The following is an 18,577-nucleotide window of genomic DNA, read 5'->3' as shown; positions in this document are numbered from 1 at the left end:
TTGGTGCTGCTCTCTAGTGATCTATTATGTCAGTGGCTATCATCGTCGATATTCAGTTGTTTTGTCGGACTCGTTGTCGAATAATTGTCGTTACAAACGGGAAGGTGAATAGCAATAATATAACTCAATAATTGTCGACAATTATAAACTGTACTGAATCAGTTGTTAACTTTGAAGGATGTGATAAACTGTGATGGTGATAAATAGTGGGTGTAGGGGATACGAAACTTCAAAGACCAGTTCCTCGCTCCCGCTCGTCATGTACGCAGGTCTCCACGCGTCGTTCCGTTGATGAGAGGTAAGTTATTTTCAAACTACTCTCTCTCACTTACAATTAGAATAATCTTCATGGTTTGGTAGCATCTACAGATATTATTATATTTTCAAACATTTATTGTGATCACTGTAAGAGTAAAATTTTAACAAATGTATCATACTCCGCTTTGATACGGGACGCGGTGTAAATATAATACAATTTAGAGAAATGGACGAAGCGCGTACCTACATACAGGTTTAATACAACTTGCCAGCAAATAATTCGTCGATTAATCAATTCTTCCCACGTCCTTAATTATTTAATCCTAATTAGTTATTCAATTTTTAAATACTTGAGCAAAATTTTAATTTTTGATTGCTTCTCCGTCATATATAATTCAGCGGTGAACAATAAGATGATGAAAAAGGCAAGAATATATTATATCATACAGTCTACGCACATACGACTATAATGGAACTAAAATAGGAAATCGGGGATGACTTAGATAACACGATTGAAAGTACTAAAATCTTCTAAAACCAACTTAATGAAGTCGCAAATCAATTCATAACGAGACAAACATTATGTATATTTTGCAACGTTTTCGGACTTAGTAGTCGCTTGCCACGCGACTATTTCAAATCGAGTCCAAGATGGCATAGGGTTCTCAAATAATGAGAGATTATGTCTAATGTAAATAATATCAATATGCTATTCAATAAATTATCACTCTCATACTCACAAGCATACATGCTCAGGTAATGAGCATGTGCCTGAAGTGTTATGTACAACATTGTCTTCAGTCTGTATTTATAATGTTAACCCACATCTTCGCGCGATTACTTGAATAGGACGAAGAATATGAAGAGTACAAAAACGAATACGCTTACGAAATATATAACTTTCTTAATCACGACCGGCCCTGCACCCCTGACGCTCCTTATTATTTCATTATTAAGTGCATATACAGTTTTACTTTCTTCTATCAACTTGTTCTTCGTATCCTCATCCAACGTATCCGCTATATCGTTCATTGTATTTCGCAAGTCACGTTTTAGTTGAAAAACATTGTAGTCGCCAAAATCTGTTACGCAATCACCACCCAAAGGAACGTCTTTGAATGGCGATAGCTTTCTCATCAGTTGCCTTTTTTTTCGTAAAATTATTCCGCCGCTCAGTAAACCCATGTACAAATGATATATATACGCCATTAGTTGATTTGGATCGGCGTCTTCAAGTTGACGAAGTCGCATTAGGTATCTCACAACACTGTCCCTGAAATGGCGATTAAATTCAATCACGTTGCCCCATGAACTGAGACATTGAATTATAAAGTTCAAAACGATTTCATTTATACCTGGGGGTGTAATTCTTCATCCATCCTTTTCCTAGATAATATTCGAGATCCAGTTCAAACGCTTCAGTTCTTTGAATACCAGGGAGTCTCAGGGAACCAACTTTTGTGTTTTTTAATCGGATCATTGCTCCTTCCAAATACCGAAAAATCTCATAGAATACTAGTAAGCCATCTGCCCATACTCCACTGTCTGAGAATGCTGTTGAAAAACATTAAGCAATGTTATTACGGTTTGAATGTTTCATCGATCTTGAATAAATAATTTTTTGACTAGGACTTATTAGAACGGATTATGGCATGCATTGACATTAAAGAAGCCATTGGTAGATAAAAATGAAAAATTAACTCGATTTTCTATGTTTACGAGGCTTGTACACGCCCATTTGGAGCAACAAGGGATCAAGATAAACGCCCCAAAGAAAACCAAATTCTAATTAACTTTTGTAGTACCCGATTATCAAGCTCGATACAAAAAGTAGATAAAAATTGAAGAGTTTCAACGTCCCGCTAAAGAACCTAATTTCGTTCCTCACCAAAGGCTAACTTCGCATTAACCAGCGCATCGCTGACAGCATGAATGTCTCGGGTAGCTTTCCGCATCTTCTTGCAGAATGTATCTTCTTCCGAATCTCCCATTTTATTCCGTGACGATGAAGCGGTTTTGAGAATGTTTGGATAGCACAAAGACCAAGTAATTAAGTCATCGCGTTACACCGAAGCTCCGTATTGAATCCAGCTCCGTACAGTGGCGGCCTTCTGACGCCAAATGCCAAATCGTCAATGTTTTTTGTAGTCACGTGGACCTTCACCTTTAAAGTAAAACACTAGATGGCGGGTTGGAAAATTACGCAGTACTAACGTCACGTGGTCCTGTTTGAACCCCGGTGCCAAGGTATCATCAGTGAGACCGTAGCTCCTACGCCCCTAGGTTCGATTGATTTTGAAATAGGGGTGGCGAACCATGAACACCTTATGGAACCCTGGTGAAAGGTGAGGTAAGGTTTCGTGTCGAGTGCGCAGAGAGCATCAATAATCCAACCAATCGAGCTAGAATTCTGGATACGGTAGACGAATTGGAAGTACCGAACTTCCACGACCCTCTACCATGCCACAAGCGAGCTTTGCACCATTTTAAAAAATCTAGACGAAGGTGTAGGAGTCCACGAACTTCACATACAATTCTTGTACTCCCATCATTTTGTTTTGGCGCGTACGACGCCCTGCGTCGTCCAGAGAATCCGTGCGGACCGCAAGATGTCTGGTGGTCGCGCAACATATCAGGAGACCACGAAGTAACCGGAGCTCATTGCCAATTTATGCTGTACCATCGCGATCGACTCGCCAATCTGCCTGGGCTAATAACAGAATTGACAATATACACGCATAGTCATCCTATACCACGCAAATACATTGAATGTACCGTTCAAAATTATTTCAAACGCCTGAGTATTTCATTTCGTCATTTCGTCATTACTATCCATTGCTGAGTTAAATCGCAAGTAGAAGATTCCAAGTTGTCCAGACCTAAATATGGTTGAGACTGAATTACGTTGTTATTTGGATGGCGAGAATCAGTTGGAATGGCCGATGGACGATAACAACTATGTGCATGTATACTGGTTCATTATGATCACCCTGTAACCATCGGTCGTAACTTAATCATTTTTGACGAGATTTTTGCACTCGAAACGCAACGCGTACACGAGACATATCGTCGACTGAAGGTACAATACCATTTATACACGTGGAACAATAGCAAAAGCAATCAACCACCGACGATTTTGTAAACACTTCATTGAAATATCGATTTGTGAGCAAAGACTTAGAACGTCCATAAGGCTCGGCGATTGATTAGAGTTGGATTGACAAGGGCAACTGGAAACCCGAAAGCTCAATCGTATGCAATAAACTGTTTCAGTTTATCATAACTTGACTTGTTCCATAAGGTGAACGAAAGAAATGTGGCTGGGTAGGTTTACGTAGCGCGCTAATATAAGTTGATATAGCCTCCGAAGTTCACATGATCCAGAGCACCGCCGCGGTACTCTCCAGGGCTCTATAAATCGAGCTTTGCATAAATGTTGTACATATGTATGACATGGTTGAATCACGTATGGAGGTCGTTGCCGTTTGTTGGAGGGCTTCGCTGTGTCCCCTGGCCGGGTCACAGTCGAGTCTTTCGTTCGTAGGAGAACATGCCCCGACATAGCAACGTTGGCACGTGGCAGCTGGGTTATCGCATTGAGACCTAAGACACATACGCGATTTGCCTCCATCGCTGTGATGTCACCCTGCTACGAAGCATTTATTAAAGGCGGTACAACAATTTAAGAGACTCCACCCACAACTCCCCGAGACAATCGCTGTCCATCAATGTATGATGTGTGTACCTACAAGGAACTTCGACATCCAGGCCATCAGATGTTCCTATGCACCCTTTGCACTTAGGTCGCTTATTGTGTGAAAATAGATTTATGGACTAAGCCTGAAAGTGAAAAAACCAGATGGGAACAGCCATCACTTTTGTTGAAGTTCCTTGAATGTACTATGAGGAGCATCTAGAAAGATTCCACACTGATGTAATGAATATTCCATTCAGATTGTGTGAAGCCTAAATATAGCGTGTCGACCGTTCGGACATTCTACATTTCGAGAATTATGTGGGAGAATAGCGATTTGGAAAAAGTGATATTTCGAAAATGGTAGCTTCCCGCCACTAGTGACGTCGCAGTGTGGAACTGACAAGTGACAAGTGGTCCGCCAACTGCAACACAACAAAGCCTTGACGAAAGTCTGATACTACTAGTAGTGAAATACTCGTGAAAAGTTGAAAAATATGAGTACTAAATTAATCTTGGGGGTGCGATTAACTCCACAAACATTTTCGACGGTGAAGCTAGATAATTTCAGTCTTGACAACAAAGTTGAACAGCTCAAAACTGAAGCAGCTTTTAAAGTTAACCTCCCGAAAGAATCTCTGGGTAAGATGACTCTGCTTAATTTGTGTACTTCAAATGGTGAAGACATTACAATTCTTTCAAGAATTATTGCTGTTCTTAATCTTCAAACCTACCATATGAGATTAAAAACTTATCCATTACAACATGATTGTTATTTTCTACCATCAATTCATCTATTGGTTTAGAATTAATATACTGTGGATGCATCCTGGAAGACGATGCAACGTTGGCATCGTATGGTTTGAAAAGTGGAGTTATGGTTCATGTTCTGAAAAAAAAAGAACCTGAAGTTCCTGTTCCTGCAAAACCTATATCGGAAGCAAGTGTTTTACATCTGGCTTCTGCTTTCCGATCATTCAATGTCAATCCAGCATTGCGTAGTGCTCTGCATGTGAGTCCTATGTATATCTTATTTACATAGTCTACGTGTGAAGCATTTTCTATTACTTGGATCACCTCATCCTTTTTCTTAGCGCCTAAGCAAGAGATCGGAAGTTATTGAAAATATAATTTCGTCATCACCGGGCTTGAGCGATGACTCAGTTGCCATTGCTATGCTTCAAGACCCAGACTTAATGGCACACTTCACAGATCCAGATACTGTCAGAAGGTAGTCACACCAGAGATATTCTCAATACAGAACTCACAGAATATAAAATTTGAAGACTTAGCTGTTGAGTTGCTATCTCTATTTCAGAATAGCTGAACTGCATCCTTGCCTTGTTGAAGCAGCGCAACATATTGCTGCTGCTGTACATGAAGAAGCCCACAGTAACTCGGCAGGAGCATCTAATGCATCTACCTCATCAACACATCATACAGCATATTCCTACAGCCTTGACAACATGAGCGACGATGAGGAGATGGCAGGAGATTCGTCACAGTCATCAGATTCCACTCAGCCTACAGGACTTTCAAGAAATCAGTCCAATTCAGCTATCACAACTGCTCAACTTTCAGCGGCGTTGGCTCGGACAAGATCCAGAGGCTTCCCACTTTCAACCTCATCATCTACGTCAGGCTCAAGACTCATAACAACGGAAATGTTTTCTCAAGCCATACAGCAAGCTTTTTCTTCTGGATCTACACAACCGCTTGTTCCACCTTTACCTCCTGTTCTTCCTCAACCATCTGAATTGCAGACTCAACTGGCTCAAATGCATGAAATGGGTCTCCAAGATGATGCTGTCAATGTTCAGGCATTACAGTTCACCAATGGTGATGTACAAGCTGCTATAGAGTTGGTTTTCAGCGGATTCAGTGATACCTAAGTGCGAAATTTTATCTTTGAGAGTCTAGACTAATAAACACCATTGCAGAAAGCACTTCGTTGCATTGATTTATTCCTCAAAACGCTAGTATAATGTTAAGGGTTAGGGATCTTGATGGTATTGTTACCCTGGCAACATTGTCTATTTATCTGTATTGATTTAATATCCATATTTCGAACTTTGACAACTGTCACAGACCTTTTGAGATCTCTGATTTACATTCTAGTGTAGCAATATTTGATAAATCCAGTGACTCGTTATTAGGTATCTAATGGCTAAATCTGTTACAACATATGAGAAGCCAACACCGCATATCAGTAAGTTGCGACTTGACTGTTCTTACCAAATTGTAGACATTTATAGAGTGATTGAGATAACTATTACTTTAAGCCTTGCCGGATTGGTATGCCAAGCAATGGGAGCTCCAGCAAAGTGCTGACACCAGAAGAAGTGATGCATTCGATTTACGAAATGCAGGGCGTCAAATACGCTCAGAAACCAAAATTAAAACAGAATGGGATACATACATGAATAATACCAGACTGGCTGATAGGTAAGACGCTAACTGTTATGAATCAGGCAAACTAGATGGAATTGCGTTTTTCATGAACAAGGTATGGAGTTCCTAGTAAAGAATGACGTGATAGTTATACACTACATTTTTCAAAAGAGTGACTGAACTATCCCGATGGCGTGAGCTTACTGATAAACAACTCCAGAGCTTAAATCGAGAGATAAATCTTCTCAAAGATGGGCGTAATGACACTGAAAAAGAATTGGAAAACTTGAACTTACCGCTACAAGTCACAGCCGAGTGTATCTCTATGAGAGATTGTAGGAGAGGGACGGAATTAACTTATGACGAGGCGAATGATGAGTTGAAAAAAGAGCTCTGTGTCATCGAAGGCGTTAAACAATTACTAACAAATAGGTAAATGTGAAACTGTAGAAATTTGCCATGGAATGAAGAATCGAAATGTTTACATCTGATGTGCAGGGTTCAGGCTGCATGGGAGAAACTGAACCGTTTGGAAGAGGTCAAGTTCAAACTTGGATTAGATTTGCAGGACAAGATTGATGCTATTGAGATTGATACAGAGAATTTAAACTTGAATCGCACCAGTGCAAGTATCAGTTACAAACCAAATGCTTTGCGAACACCAAAAAAGTAAAAACTGACTTGATTATATTATGAAAAACTAACTTACCACAGTTTGAAGTTTAATTCAATTTTTACAGAACTATATCATACGAGGCTTGGTTGGATCATTGCCGTTATTCCAAACTTCTAGCTGATAATGAAATGAGTGATACATACAGTTTTCGAGAAGCGATGCAAACTGTCAGAGAAAGAGCTCGAAATGATATAAGGGCACAACAAGATGTCACAGATTTTACATTGCGAAAGAGAATATATGAAACGCAGAAAGCTCGGAATGAACTTGATTGGCAAAAAATGAAAGTATGCTGTAATTATAAGGAACAATTCGACCATATAAATTCTTATTAATGGAATCGAAATTATTGTCAGATGCAAACTGAAATGGAAAGAATGTTAAAAGAGATTTCAAGATTGGAAGATGCTCTCTTGGCTAAGACTGATGCAATTAAATGTGCTGAGACAAGACTGGAAAGCCGGACATACCGTCCTGGGTTTGAGCTATGTAGGGATGAAGTTGAATTAGGTCTCAAAGATGAAGTTCTGCAATTGAAACAGACTAAAGAAGATCTCACTGCTAAAATTAATTGCGCTAAGTGAGTTATCTTAAATAACTTCCAAGCTCCAGGTGCCTGAATCTTTGCATAATTTTGTTTCAGAGCAACATACAACGGCTTAGAATCCTTGCTCATCCAGATTGATAAGAACTTGGATGACAAGCAACATTCTCTAATGACTGACATTATGTGTTTGGATTTAAGAGCTAGATTAAAAACAGGTGATCGTGCACCCTTGGCGAATGAAACTGACCGCAATATTATGCTTACACGCATGGAGCAGGAAATACCAATTGAACCATAATTGTCACACGGAAATTTTACAGATTTGATAGTCCTATACCAGCACTTTTGTAGCTTAACCGTTTTACTCGTATATTAAAAATGTATTTCAATGAATCTATTACTGTTTTAAAGCAGTAGTGAAAATAAAAAACAGTAAAATCAATCGAACGTACTGATACGCCAAGGAGCCTATTAATGCAGTGAAAAATGACAATTTACTGTCCTTAAATAATTTATTACATGGAATTAGGTTCTTTTACATTCATTTTCATAGATGATCCACGACTTCAAATTTAATAACTAGACAATCTAGAGATACATGAACACAACGGATCTTTAATATTATCCTAATCATCAAATACACGTATACCATTCACATCATGATCCATTACACAGTTCTCTCGATTAGAAAATTAAGGCTCTGAAACAAGATGAGTCTCATACGTATCCAGTTATTTTCTGGCTTATTAAACTTGTTCCATTACATCGCAATTGGTTTTAATCAAACTGTATTCGGTAATGAAACTATCGGCAAGGGGGGCTTCCAATGTTTTTACAGCCCTCATGTGAATCTCTCCTACCTTCTTGGGATCACCCACTTTTAACTCAAACATAACGTAATCCATCCAAACGTCTGTATTGCTTCCACCAAACTGCATTGTAGCCATCTCATGAGGACGTCGCGCATGTTTCAACGAAATCTCAGGCTGCATAAGTTCTATAGCTGCCATTTTTTTATGCAATTCCAAGCAGATTGGTGGTTGAAGACACAGATTATCGTACACTTTACGTGCAGCTTGGATATCTAAATCGCAAATGAAAGTATTTAGAATTGAATTTATTAAATCAAGATTTTAATTGTCTGCATAGTGAACTTACTCTTTGACAGAACTAGCCATTCGATATATGTGGGCTTTATGTCTTTAGCAATGGTTGGCCCTTCTTTTAACGCAGCTTGAAAAACTTGTTCAGTTTTTTCTGGGCTCTTAGTTTGGACGTGCAGCAGTCTCATTCTCCATAACGGCAAAGCCTTATCCCCTAATAATTCTATTGCCTGTCACATAAAATTGGAGAATGAGATAAATCGGGAATTCTTCAATTCGACAAGTTTCGATTAAATGTGGAAAGGATGAATATTACCTTCGTGAATGCGTCTGTGGCATTTTCTTCTTGGCCAGCTGCAAGATGATATCTTAATCTAGCTTGCCAGAGATCAACACTTTTGGGTAATGCATCAGTAGCCCAACACAAAACTTCATACAATCGTTTTTGAGAATTATCATCCTTTTTGTTATTACTGAGCATTCCAATCTAGAAAAGTTAATTATTGTAGATTATTTAATCAATTAATCAGGTTAATTTTTCTGACATGATGTGGCTTTTTGAAAAAATAGAAATTTTCCAAAGTCAATCTATAATTACTAAAAAAAAACTTACCCATTGCAAATAATATTTCTCTCGCAATTTCCCAGCCTGATGAGCTTGAGTCAAAGCATTTCTGAGTAACTTTCTCTTGTAATTAGGCAAAGACCCAGTATCTTGATTGATCTCAAGTATGCAGTCAATATACAGTGACCACATTTCTTCAGTTTTTATTTTTTTCACAGCTGTCTGATAAACCTCGTTGCATAGACTAATGCGATCTCGCAATGAACTTTGTTCAGATGTATCAATTTCCATTGGTGTTCCACTACTCGATGGTAATACAAGACCTTCAAGCTCTCGCCGAGCCATCGTGTCCCACATCAGAGGTTCGTGAGCATATTCTTCGACCATATCACTATTCAATAATAGTTGCTGTGATCACCATTTCAATTTACAAGTAAAATTAAAGGCAACCTATTTACTCACCACACAATCTTATTCTGGATTTTTTCGGTGTTATCATACTCCTTTGTGATATTCAGCAAATCGATAATAAATTTAATATCTTTGATGCGTTTGAAGGCTTGAAGATATATAACATAAGCCCGTTTCAACTCTATGGGCATATCCTCATCTTCTCCAACTGGTAATGGGTTTTCGCTTGAGCTTGTAGTATTTTGTTTATTGGCTAATGCTTCTGACAACTCTAGTCTGTTATAACGTTATAATTAAGATCGAATAATCAAAAGGTTTCAATGTAATGATTTCAAATAATTGAAATATCAATTTGCTATTTCCTAAGAAAGTGAAACTCACTTGAAAGCATCAGTGAAAAGTAATTGCGAATCTGGGTGAAAGTGAAGACCCCTCAGTAAAAATTGCCTTGCATTTTGCATGTTATGTGCTTCTTCTGCTTCCCAGCGTGCAGCAATATGCCAACACTTTGGCTTATCCTGATGTACTTGCAACATTCTGCCTATCATGCGGCTGATGCTGCTATGAAATTTCTGCAATATGGCAAAACGATGAATCAAGTAAACAGACGACTATCAATTGAAATATATTTTAATAAATCATGCAAAATTCTATCTTCACTCACGACGTGCTTGCAGAATTTCATGTATGCAATCCAAAATCGCAGGTCATCTTGGAACTTGAATATAGCTTGCTTGTACAGCATATTCACTTTATTTGCGATGCTATAGTCAATATCAGACTTTTTGTGATTGATACCTAATTTCTGTTGAGAGAATTCAAATTAGGGTTACATTCACAGCTAAATGATAATTCTAAAGGTACATCATTCAATATGTTTACATCTCTTCGCTGTCTGATCAGTTTCAGCAAATCCATCTCGTACTGAATATAGCGTAAGTAATCTTCCTTGCACTTAGTATGTCTCTGAAGTTTATACTCGTATTCTTTCCGTTTTTTAGCGATTCCCCTGGACATCAGAGAAAAACAAGTCTGTCAATAATGGGTACAACAGAGGTTAGAGTAACAAGCATTGAACAAACCTTATTTCATTTTTATCAAAGAGTTTAATCCGTTCCATTTGTTCCAATTCGGGGATCATATCCTCACATCGTTTTTCAACAAATTCTGCCATTTCGGTTCGTATTTAGGCAAAAATATTACAATTTAATCAGAGGATTTGTCAACAATGTGTTGGATTCTTGGCTTGGCTGAAAATACACATCAGTAGCACATGTCAGTGGGTCTAGCTTGTGAGCCATATCAGCCCAGTAAATCAGCCACAGCTGGTCTCGTCTGAACTTGTGCTCTATGGCTGGTCTAGTTGTCCTTTCTGATGATTGGGTCTGCCATATTCAGACGAACTTCCCTTGATTTGAATTTTTTTCGAATTGCGCATTTTTCTGTGACATTCATCGTCTTAGGGTTTGTGTAATCATTAAGTAACCATACTACGTACTGTGTGGTTACCCAATACTATAATCGTTGACTGAAAATTTTCAGTTAACGCTATAACAGATGCGTTAGTCATCAATGGAACCTACTGTTTCAAATCAAACATGATTCAAACATGGGTTCAAACCTTCGCAGCCGTTGTTGCAATGGAGTTTGCAGAGAGCGAATCATCATCAGAGTATTGCCTAACAAAAATTATATTAGCTCAACCTCAGCTCGACAGATTGACGTTATACCTTCGTGACTCCGTCTTTAATAACATTCGTTCACCGCTTGTACTCCTCGCAAAGCTGCGAAACTACCACTGCGAGACTGTGCTGGTGATTTTGTTTAATAATAATCTTACCTTGGATCTAAGTGATTATTTTAGAGCATTCACGCTGGTTCTGTTATCAAGTTGACTTCTATCTGTAGAATTTTGGAGTATTTGGAATTGCTGGTAATATATTGAATACACCAAGCACACCACGTAAAAATAAAAGGAACACGTGCAGTAAATAGTTCAACGGCAACAATGCGCAACAATATAAGAATCGAAAAAATATAGTTGCTTACTGAATATTCTCGTAAATAGTGAATTTTGTTTGTAAGTACCTCTCTGACCAAGTGCCCAAATTGACTATTTTCAAAAAAATAATCGTAACGATGAAGAAGCATCGATTACATTCAAATACATCATCCGAACCACCGGCGAAAAAAGGGCACTGGGCATTGGGATTAGTTGATTCAATGAAAGATCCTGAGTTACTAGTTGAAGACGATGATAAGGTTGTAGTCATAAAGGATAAATTTCCGAAAGCTGAATTTCACTATCTAGTGTTACCGAAAGAAGATATTCCGAGTATTCTAACTGTCAGAAAAGAACACGAGGACCTTCTTAAACATATGGAAAGTGTCGGAACTAATTTGGCCGCTAAACATCCTCACAGGGAATTCCAGTATGTATCAAATGTAAAGGATTTCGTATTTTAGTTACCTACTTGACTAAATTTAATACTTTCGCAATACCACGCAGATTGGGATATCATTCAGTTCCAAATATGCAAAGATTGCACTTACATGTAATAAGTACAGACTTCAACAGCACTTGTTTGAAGACTAAAGTGCACTGGAATTCGTACACAAGTCCTTTTTTTAGATCCTCGCAGGGTGAGCGACTATTGAATGACTTGAAGTATTATTTGTATCAATAATTGACTTTAGTAACTATTCCAGATATTCGTCGAGAGTTAAATGAAAACGGCAAAATAAAAAAAATGAGCTGTGAAGAATGCGACGCGTATTTAAAAGGGCCTCTGAAATGCCACAAGTGTTCGACTATCCCGAAGAACATGCCAGATTTGAAGAGACACATTTTATCCCACATAAAGAACTGAATATTGAATTTATGCATGGATGTAACTTATATCATATCTTTATTCGAATGTAGAATGAAAGGATTTTGGATTTTGTGAAAGGTTTTAATGAAGAAATCATATGTAATGCGATATTTCTGAAATTTTTACTATAAATAAATTTGATGTTCATGTTAGTAGGGTGTTTTCTCGCCAATAACATTACATGCTAAGTATTTACAGAGTCTTATAAAGTGGTTTTTTGTGTTTATGCGCGTGTGTGTATAATATATGGTGTATGGAAAATACAATGCTTTTTTTAATGTATATGTATGAGAATTTACGTATTAATAATACTGTGATTAATAGTTTCGATAACATTTCTTGAAAATTAAACAAGACTAAAATCAATTGCGAATAATTAATTTTAGACAAAAACTAGATATGCAAGACATTCACTGATATTGCTTGCATTTTTGTGTCTCAGTTTGAGTTCCTTTTTCTTATTTTTTTTTAATTTAAATTTTTTTATTATAAATCCAACATAAATTATTAAATTAACTATTGATTACTAGATTTAATTCATCTAAGTTGGCTTTGTAGAGAACTATGACCTTTTTTCATAAGCTTTATACAGCGAAAGCATTGCTTCAAAATATATCTTTATATTGATATAATCAAACCTATGTTTTCGCTTTCGATATATATATGCTTCCACATTAAAGTTTGCAACACCTATTTAAAACGATAGATTTTGTAAAGTTTACAGTAGAAATATAACATTTCCACAATTCAAAATCCACAAAGTCTCGTTATACGGCTAATACTACTTTGTGCATATTGATATCGGAAAATGTATTCCAACAAGCCACTATTTTTCGCCGCTATAATTTTTTAATCCCTAAATAACATCGATCGTCTCGCCTTCGTTAATGCTTCCGTCCGCCCGTTTTGTAGGTGACCCGCCAAAAGCGGTCATTTTGGAAAAGCCACTGAAATCGGGAACAATTCCGAAAAACTCTCGGTTGAGAATTGATCAAAATTTTTACGAACTTTCACAAAAACTTGAGTTCAACGACCAATAATATACCCTGTTTATATAAAAATACACGGGTTAAACTGCCCCAAGAAATACAACCTAAAGTTTTCTAAATCTATAATTTACAGTTTCCTAACTATACACAACTAATAAACACCTAATATACATTTAATATCATACAAGATAGGGGCAACAGTTTAACCGACTACCGACGAATAATTGTGGCTTGTTTTTTGTTTGCTATTTACAAGGACAAATTTATACTATATTAAGATATTTATAATCTTTCATAAACATTTAAACACACGAAATAAATAACAGACGACTTTTCATCATTCATCATAAATTAACGAACAGAGATAACTATTTAAATATTATTACCTAAGATGATAGTAATTAGTCAACATGAACATTATACAGGGATAACTACGAACTATGGTATGGTCTTTAGTATTTCTTAAGCTATGAACAGAATAGTTTTCGATACAAGTCTTTGAGACATAGGGACATGTCGTCCATCGCCTTTCCCTCCTTCTTCTAACTCCTCTTCTTTCACCCGACTTCCTCCTTGTACAAGCGAGAAATGAGTTCAGCAATATTTGTACGCAAATGTCTTTGCTACGTCACACACTTTGGGTTATGTCCGCGAGGGCGCCATATCATTTATACACGAAAAACACCTGGGTAGGACTGAATTGTTTCACGAAGCCTGTTTCTTTTTTTACCTATTCAAAATTACTTGCTAATATTTACAAAGACGCATACGAAGACCAAAAACTCGTATACTCCAGGCAACGTAAATTAAAGCTGCAAGATTGTCCGCCATAGCGTTTTCTTTTTCTTAACTTCGATTTGTTTGTTTTTTGGTTCACTCAAGGTTTACCCTAAATTTGCTATCTAAATTGAACTTTCGGGTCCAAACGTATTTCGCTAAGGTACAGTATTCGCTATTTATTCGCTAAATTTTCTAAGCCGAAGCAAGTGGATTCTTTTTCTTCTAGAATTCAATTTATACGTGAATTCGCATCGCTCGTAGAAACGAAAACTTTGACTGGAAAAGTAAATGATAATTGATTGATATCTGATTCAAGCGTTTCTTTTACCTATCCGAATGGTATTCAACAACTAATCATTTGAATGTTTATTTCAGTTAAAATCTATTACGGTATTTATTGTAAATTGTAAACTTTGAGATTTACGGGCAGTGTAAGTAATGATTTTGGTCTGTGGATTTCCTCCACATTTTTTTCTTAATTTCCGGCGGTTTCTTTCTTCAATAAGCTCCATTGAAACGAGCGACGAGAACCCAGTTCGTTTGATTTCGGTAGAAAAAAAAAAATCTCCATCTCCAGCAACGCACCTTTTGCGTATAGGTGCCTAACTTAATAAATACAAACAACACAACTATAACTAATAACGTGCAACTTCGAATTCACCTAAATTTTCCTAAATATTTCGTATCGGACACATGCCTTATACGCGATATAAATAACTCACATCAATAATTAACCTATTTGATTTAATTCTTCCTATGAGGCACCTCTCGCAGACTTAAATGTTTTTTGAAATTTTATATCAATGATGTTCACTTATGAGTTGTTTTTTTTATTTTGTTTATACTCAAGCCGTGGATTCCAGGAGGCCGTAATAATGGACTCGCATCTCTTCAATGGCTCGGCACCAATCCAGCGCAAAACCGTCTGGGTCTTCGAGATAGTATGTTCTGTTTGGCTGTAAAATAAAAGTGATCTGGTCAGTATCGTTGGAATTCGATTTTTGCTCGAGACCGCGTATTTCAGATTTTTTAAAATCGGGTCGAAGTAGTCTACAAGAAATTACGGCGATGCTTACCGTGTGGATGAAGAAGATTTTGAAGTTCTTAGGTTCCACCCGTAATTCGGGACTCCATGGAATTTCTCCTTTGACGACCATGTTAACCATATCGACGTAATACAGATGTGGTCCAGTTGTTAACAGAAGCATTCTTCTCCTGGCAAAGAGTCCTTTCCTCTTGTAAACCAATCCTTGTTTGAGAATTAGATTGCCTTCGACAAGGTAATCCCATTTGTTGGATGATCTTTGTTTCTTTAGTCTGGAGTTGATTTCTTCCGGCGTAAGATCAGCGATCCCTGCCTGCTTCCTTGGTTTTTCAACGACGGCTGCTCTCGGTTCAGGTTTCTCCTCCTCTCCAATTCCAAGACCAAGTAACCTCGTAAGTTGTTTATCGTCGAGGCCTGGCTCTAGATGATCTGGTACTCGGTAGTGCGATCTTAATTCTTCATGCTCCGAGGTACCGGGTAGGTAAGGATAAATTGGTGGTGGTGTTTGTTCGTGTAGTGTTTCAAAGTCAACACCTTCGAAGAAAGGATGAGCCCTGATACTTGGATATCCGGCACCATGTTCGTCCTGCGCCCCTAATCTCTGTGTCGGATCCAAAACGAGAAGTTGTTCTACCAAAGTTTTGGCAAGTTCGGAAAAACCATCAGGAACTTCGTAGTCGAGTTTTTGAATTTTTTGGAAGATCATATAGTCGTTTCTTGCTCTGAACGGCGGTAGACCAGCGACCATTTGATAGATAATGCAACCAAATGCCCATAGGTCTGATGATCTGCTAGCGTTTCTGTCTTTCAATATTTCAGGAGAAAGGTATTGTGCTGTGCCGACGAATGAATTCTTCCGTTCTCTAACGTGGGTCTCATTTTCGTTAACGGGAACTTCTGGTGGTTTCAATATTTTCGTACAACCGAAATCCGTGATAAGTACGTGCATCTTTTCATCCAGAAGGATGTTCTCTGGTTTCAGATCTCGATGAATTATACCAAGACCGTGAAGATACTCCAAACCCCTCAGGATTTCAGCTGAATAAAATTTCGTGCACTCGATGTCGAATGAGCCAACCTTGTTGATGTAAGGTAAAAGTTCACCATTCTTCGCGTACGAAAGTACGAAGTAGAGACGGTCTGAATCTTGGAAGGTGCAGTATAGACGGACAAAAGAATGCTTTGCACCCGCCAACATGTTCAGCACTTCCTTCTCACGTGTCACATATTCAGTCTTCTTCTCCTTGATGATGTGACGTTTATCGCACACCTTGATGGCATATTCCTTGCTCGTGTGAATGTCCTTAGCAAGGTAGACCTGAAGCAAAGAGAAAAAAAAAATCGTTTCGCGTTAAAATTCTGCCGGAGAAGAGGTACAATACATCGTGTGAACATGATTAACTCTACATCGAACTTCTTTGCACTTTTCCCACTAAAAATTGGGCAAATTAACCAATAAGAATACATAAAAACCATAATTATAAGCAGTCGAAACGTGTCGAGTAATGATAAGGCGTTCAACCGGTTCACAATCTTAATTAAAATTCGCTAACTCGTTACGAGTTTTGATTCAAACACGGTCACATCCGTTTCGAGGATTATAAAGAAGCATTGCGAAACGAAACAAGAAGGGAAATATTATATTAGAATATAGGTACTCATCACCGGGATTCCGGGACAATGAATACGTACTTAAGACACATGAAATATTCACGAAAATATTTGGCCGTGGTCAATTAGAAAATATTATAATATCCTCGGCCTTATGAATTCGTGAATTATAAATCACTATTTCGATCATTCTACAGATATATTTATCCTTTTTTTTTTTCTTGTACTTACAGTTCCAAAGCTACCCTCGCCGATGACCTTTCCAAAGATAAAGTCCTTGGGGGTGTATTTCGCGGGGGTGCGATTCGTTAGAACCAGGGCAGGGTTCGTGGTGGGAGGAACCCTTGGCGCCATGGTGGTTTGAGGCGCCACAACCCCGTTGGTCACGTCGTTCGTCGGTGGAGACATTTTTGACACCGGCCCCTCCACCGCTACTGCCGGCTGTGGCGAAACGGTAAGCGCCTGGTTCGCCACACGCTAAAACAGAAGATAGAGGACATTTTTATTAGTTGAAGAGCTAATAAAATATGTTATTTTAATTCGTGAATGTTAATTATGTTGGGTGAAAATCTGGACAGGTGTATTTTCAAGTATAATACCACCGCGCGCATTTTTTTTCATTTAGAATCGGACTGGCATAATATTCGTGTTTCAAACTAATTTGCAGCTTAATCGTATAATTTTATTTTAAATTCACGATAAAACTTGTTTTTAATTCTTTTTTTTTTCCCCCTCCAATTTTATTAGTCTGCATAGAGCTTTCCCCTACCCGTTCCATACTAGGCGTCATCAAATAATCTTTTGACCTTCTCAGCTTACGCCGATTATTATATTTGTATTTGATTACGTAGAGATCGCGGTGGTATAACGATTTATCAAGTTGACAAAAAGGTGTTCTCTATATCTCTTATAGTGCTACAATATACTCCAAGGTGTCCGCATAAGTTTAGACCTAGTTGAATCGTAGGAATGAATAAATAAAAACTAAAATAATCGCAACAATAACTGATACCAGTAGATACGTTAATGCCTATATCCCTCGGTTGTGTCCTAATTTTTCACATTTACGATGTCAAGGTCCCTTAGTCCGGGGTCTTATATTATTGAAGCAAATGAATACCACGTATCACAACGGAAGATCAAGCTCACCGGTGTGCTTTTTATTCTACTTTAGAGAGAACATTATGCCGTTATACCCCACACAATGTGCAAATTCAACGGCACGGGGTAAAAAATAAGAAGAAAAATAAATGCAAAGTTGGCGAAAGAGCAATGTGTTTGCAAAGCTACTCCTCGAAGAATAAGAATAAAATTTCGCAACTGGTCAGACTTGAGAGCGATTTGTGTCTGTAGCCAAACCGATAATGGTATACCTTATACCAACTAACCATTCTAGCGCAAACTGGTTAAATTTATACGAGCGAATTCTAATGTCAAAGAACCTGAACTTTGACGATATGTGGTACCACTGTACGGCTATAATACGAGCCTCAAGGGGAATCCACAACGTAAATTTAACGGCCGTCAGATGGTCGCATAACACACTCCTCGATCGAAAGAATAAAATATTATAAAAGGAGGAAAAAAAGAGCATGGAGGATACAAGAAAAAAAAAAGACCAGTATATACCAAAA

At 37.9% G+C, this 18,577-nt stretch overlaps 6 protein-coding genes across 9 annotated transcripts in view; 3 read left to right on the top strand and 3 right to left on the bottom strand.

The window, feature by feature from the left end:
* Positions 1–375: 375 nt before the first annotated feature.
* On the bottom strand, positions 376–2,400 carry LOC105692954. Its single transcript, XM_012412536.3, has 3 exons — positions 2,147–2,400; positions 1,614–1,812; positions 376–1,531 (listed from the first exon to the last, which is right to left on the bottom strand). Exons 1-3 carry the CDS (start codon positions 2,247–2,249, stop codon positions 1,096–1,098), a joined length of 738 nt encoding a protein of 245 aa, XP_012267959.1. The 5' UTR covers positions 2,250–2,400; the 3' UTR covers positions 376–1,095.
* Positions 2,401–4,062: 1,662 nt separating this feature from the next.
* On the top strand, positions 4,063–5,898 carry LOC105692949 (ubiquitin-like protein 7). Its single transcript, XM_012412529.3, has 4 exons — positions 4,063–4,594; positions 4,759–4,964; positions 5,047–5,183; positions 5,271–5,898. The coding sequence occupies exons 1-4, from the start codon at positions 4,450–4,452 to the stop codon at positions 5,842–5,844; spliced, it is 1,062 nt and encodes a 353-aa protein (XP_012267952.1). The 5' UTR covers positions 4,063–4,449; the 3' UTR covers positions 5,845–5,898.
* A 133-nt stretch (positions 5,899–6,031) lies between these two features.
* On the top strand, positions 6,032–8,008 carry LOC105692947 (tektin-2). Its single transcript, XM_020856358.2, has 7 exons — positions 6,032–6,161; positions 6,235–6,397; positions 6,515–6,775; positions 6,842–7,012; positions 7,084–7,306; positions 7,376–7,599; positions 7,663–8,008. Exons 1-7 carry the CDS (start codon positions 6,116–6,118, stop codon positions 7,862–7,864), a joined length of 1,290 nt encoding a protein of 429 aa, XP_020712017.1. The 5' UTR covers positions 6,032–6,115; the 3' UTR covers positions 7,865–8,008.
* A 51-nt stretch (positions 8,009–8,059) lies between these two features.
* On the bottom strand, positions 8,060–10,869 carry LOC105692952 (U3 small nucleolar RNA-associated protein 6 homolog). Its single transcript, XM_012412533.3, has 9 exons — positions 10,728–10,869; positions 10,528–10,654; positions 10,310–10,450; positions 10,027–10,217; positions 9,697–9,921; positions 9,283–9,625; positions 8,986–9,156; positions 8,725–8,899; positions 8,060–8,650 (listed from the first exon to the last, which is right to left on the bottom strand). The coding sequence occupies exons 1-9, from the start codon at positions 10,817–10,819 to the stop codon at positions 8,313–8,315; spliced, it is 1,803 nt and encodes a 600-aa protein (XP_012267956.2). The 5' UTR covers positions 10,820–10,869; the 3' UTR covers positions 8,060–8,312.
* A 375-nt stretch (positions 10,870–11,244) lies between these two features.
* Positions 11,245–12,670, top strand: LOC105692967 (aprataxin). Its single transcript, XM_012412561.3, has 3 exons — positions 11,245–12,077; positions 12,155–12,288; positions 12,355–12,670. Exons 1-3 carry the CDS (start codon positions 11,785–11,787, stop codon positions 12,513–12,515), a joined length of 588 nt encoding a protein of 195 aa, XP_012267984.2. The 5' UTR covers positions 11,245–11,784; the 3' UTR covers positions 12,516–12,670.
* LOC105692966 (3-phosphoinositide-dependent protein kinase 1) overlaps positions 12,619–18,577 on the bottom strand; it is a 315,671-nt gene continuing 309,712 nt past the window's right edge. For all 4 annotated transcript variants that reach the window (XM_048660351.1, XM_048660352.1, XM_012412560.3 and 1 more), the window contains 3 exons: positions 17,175–17,420; positions 15,364–16,650; positions 12,619–15,243 (listed from right to left, as the gene is read on the bottom strand). In XM_048660351.1, coding sequence (XP_048516308.1) covers positions 15,133–15,243; positions 15,364–16,650; positions 17,175–17,420 — 1,644 coding nt within the window. In that variant the 3' untranslated portion in view covers positions 12,619–15,132. The remainder of the gene's footprint in view (positions 15,244–15,363; positions 16,651–17,174; positions 17,421–18,577) is intronic.

Source organism: Athalia rosae, chromosome 1 (assembly GCF_917208135.1).
Source record: "Athalia rosae chromosome 1, iyAthRosa1.1, whole genome shotgun sequence".
Lineage (NCBI taxonomy): Eukaryota > Metazoa > Arthropoda > Insecta > Hymenoptera > Athaliidae > Athalia > Athalia rosae.
Note: the sequence above shows the minus strand (reverse complement) of the source record. Positions and strands in the feature narration are given on the sequence as shown.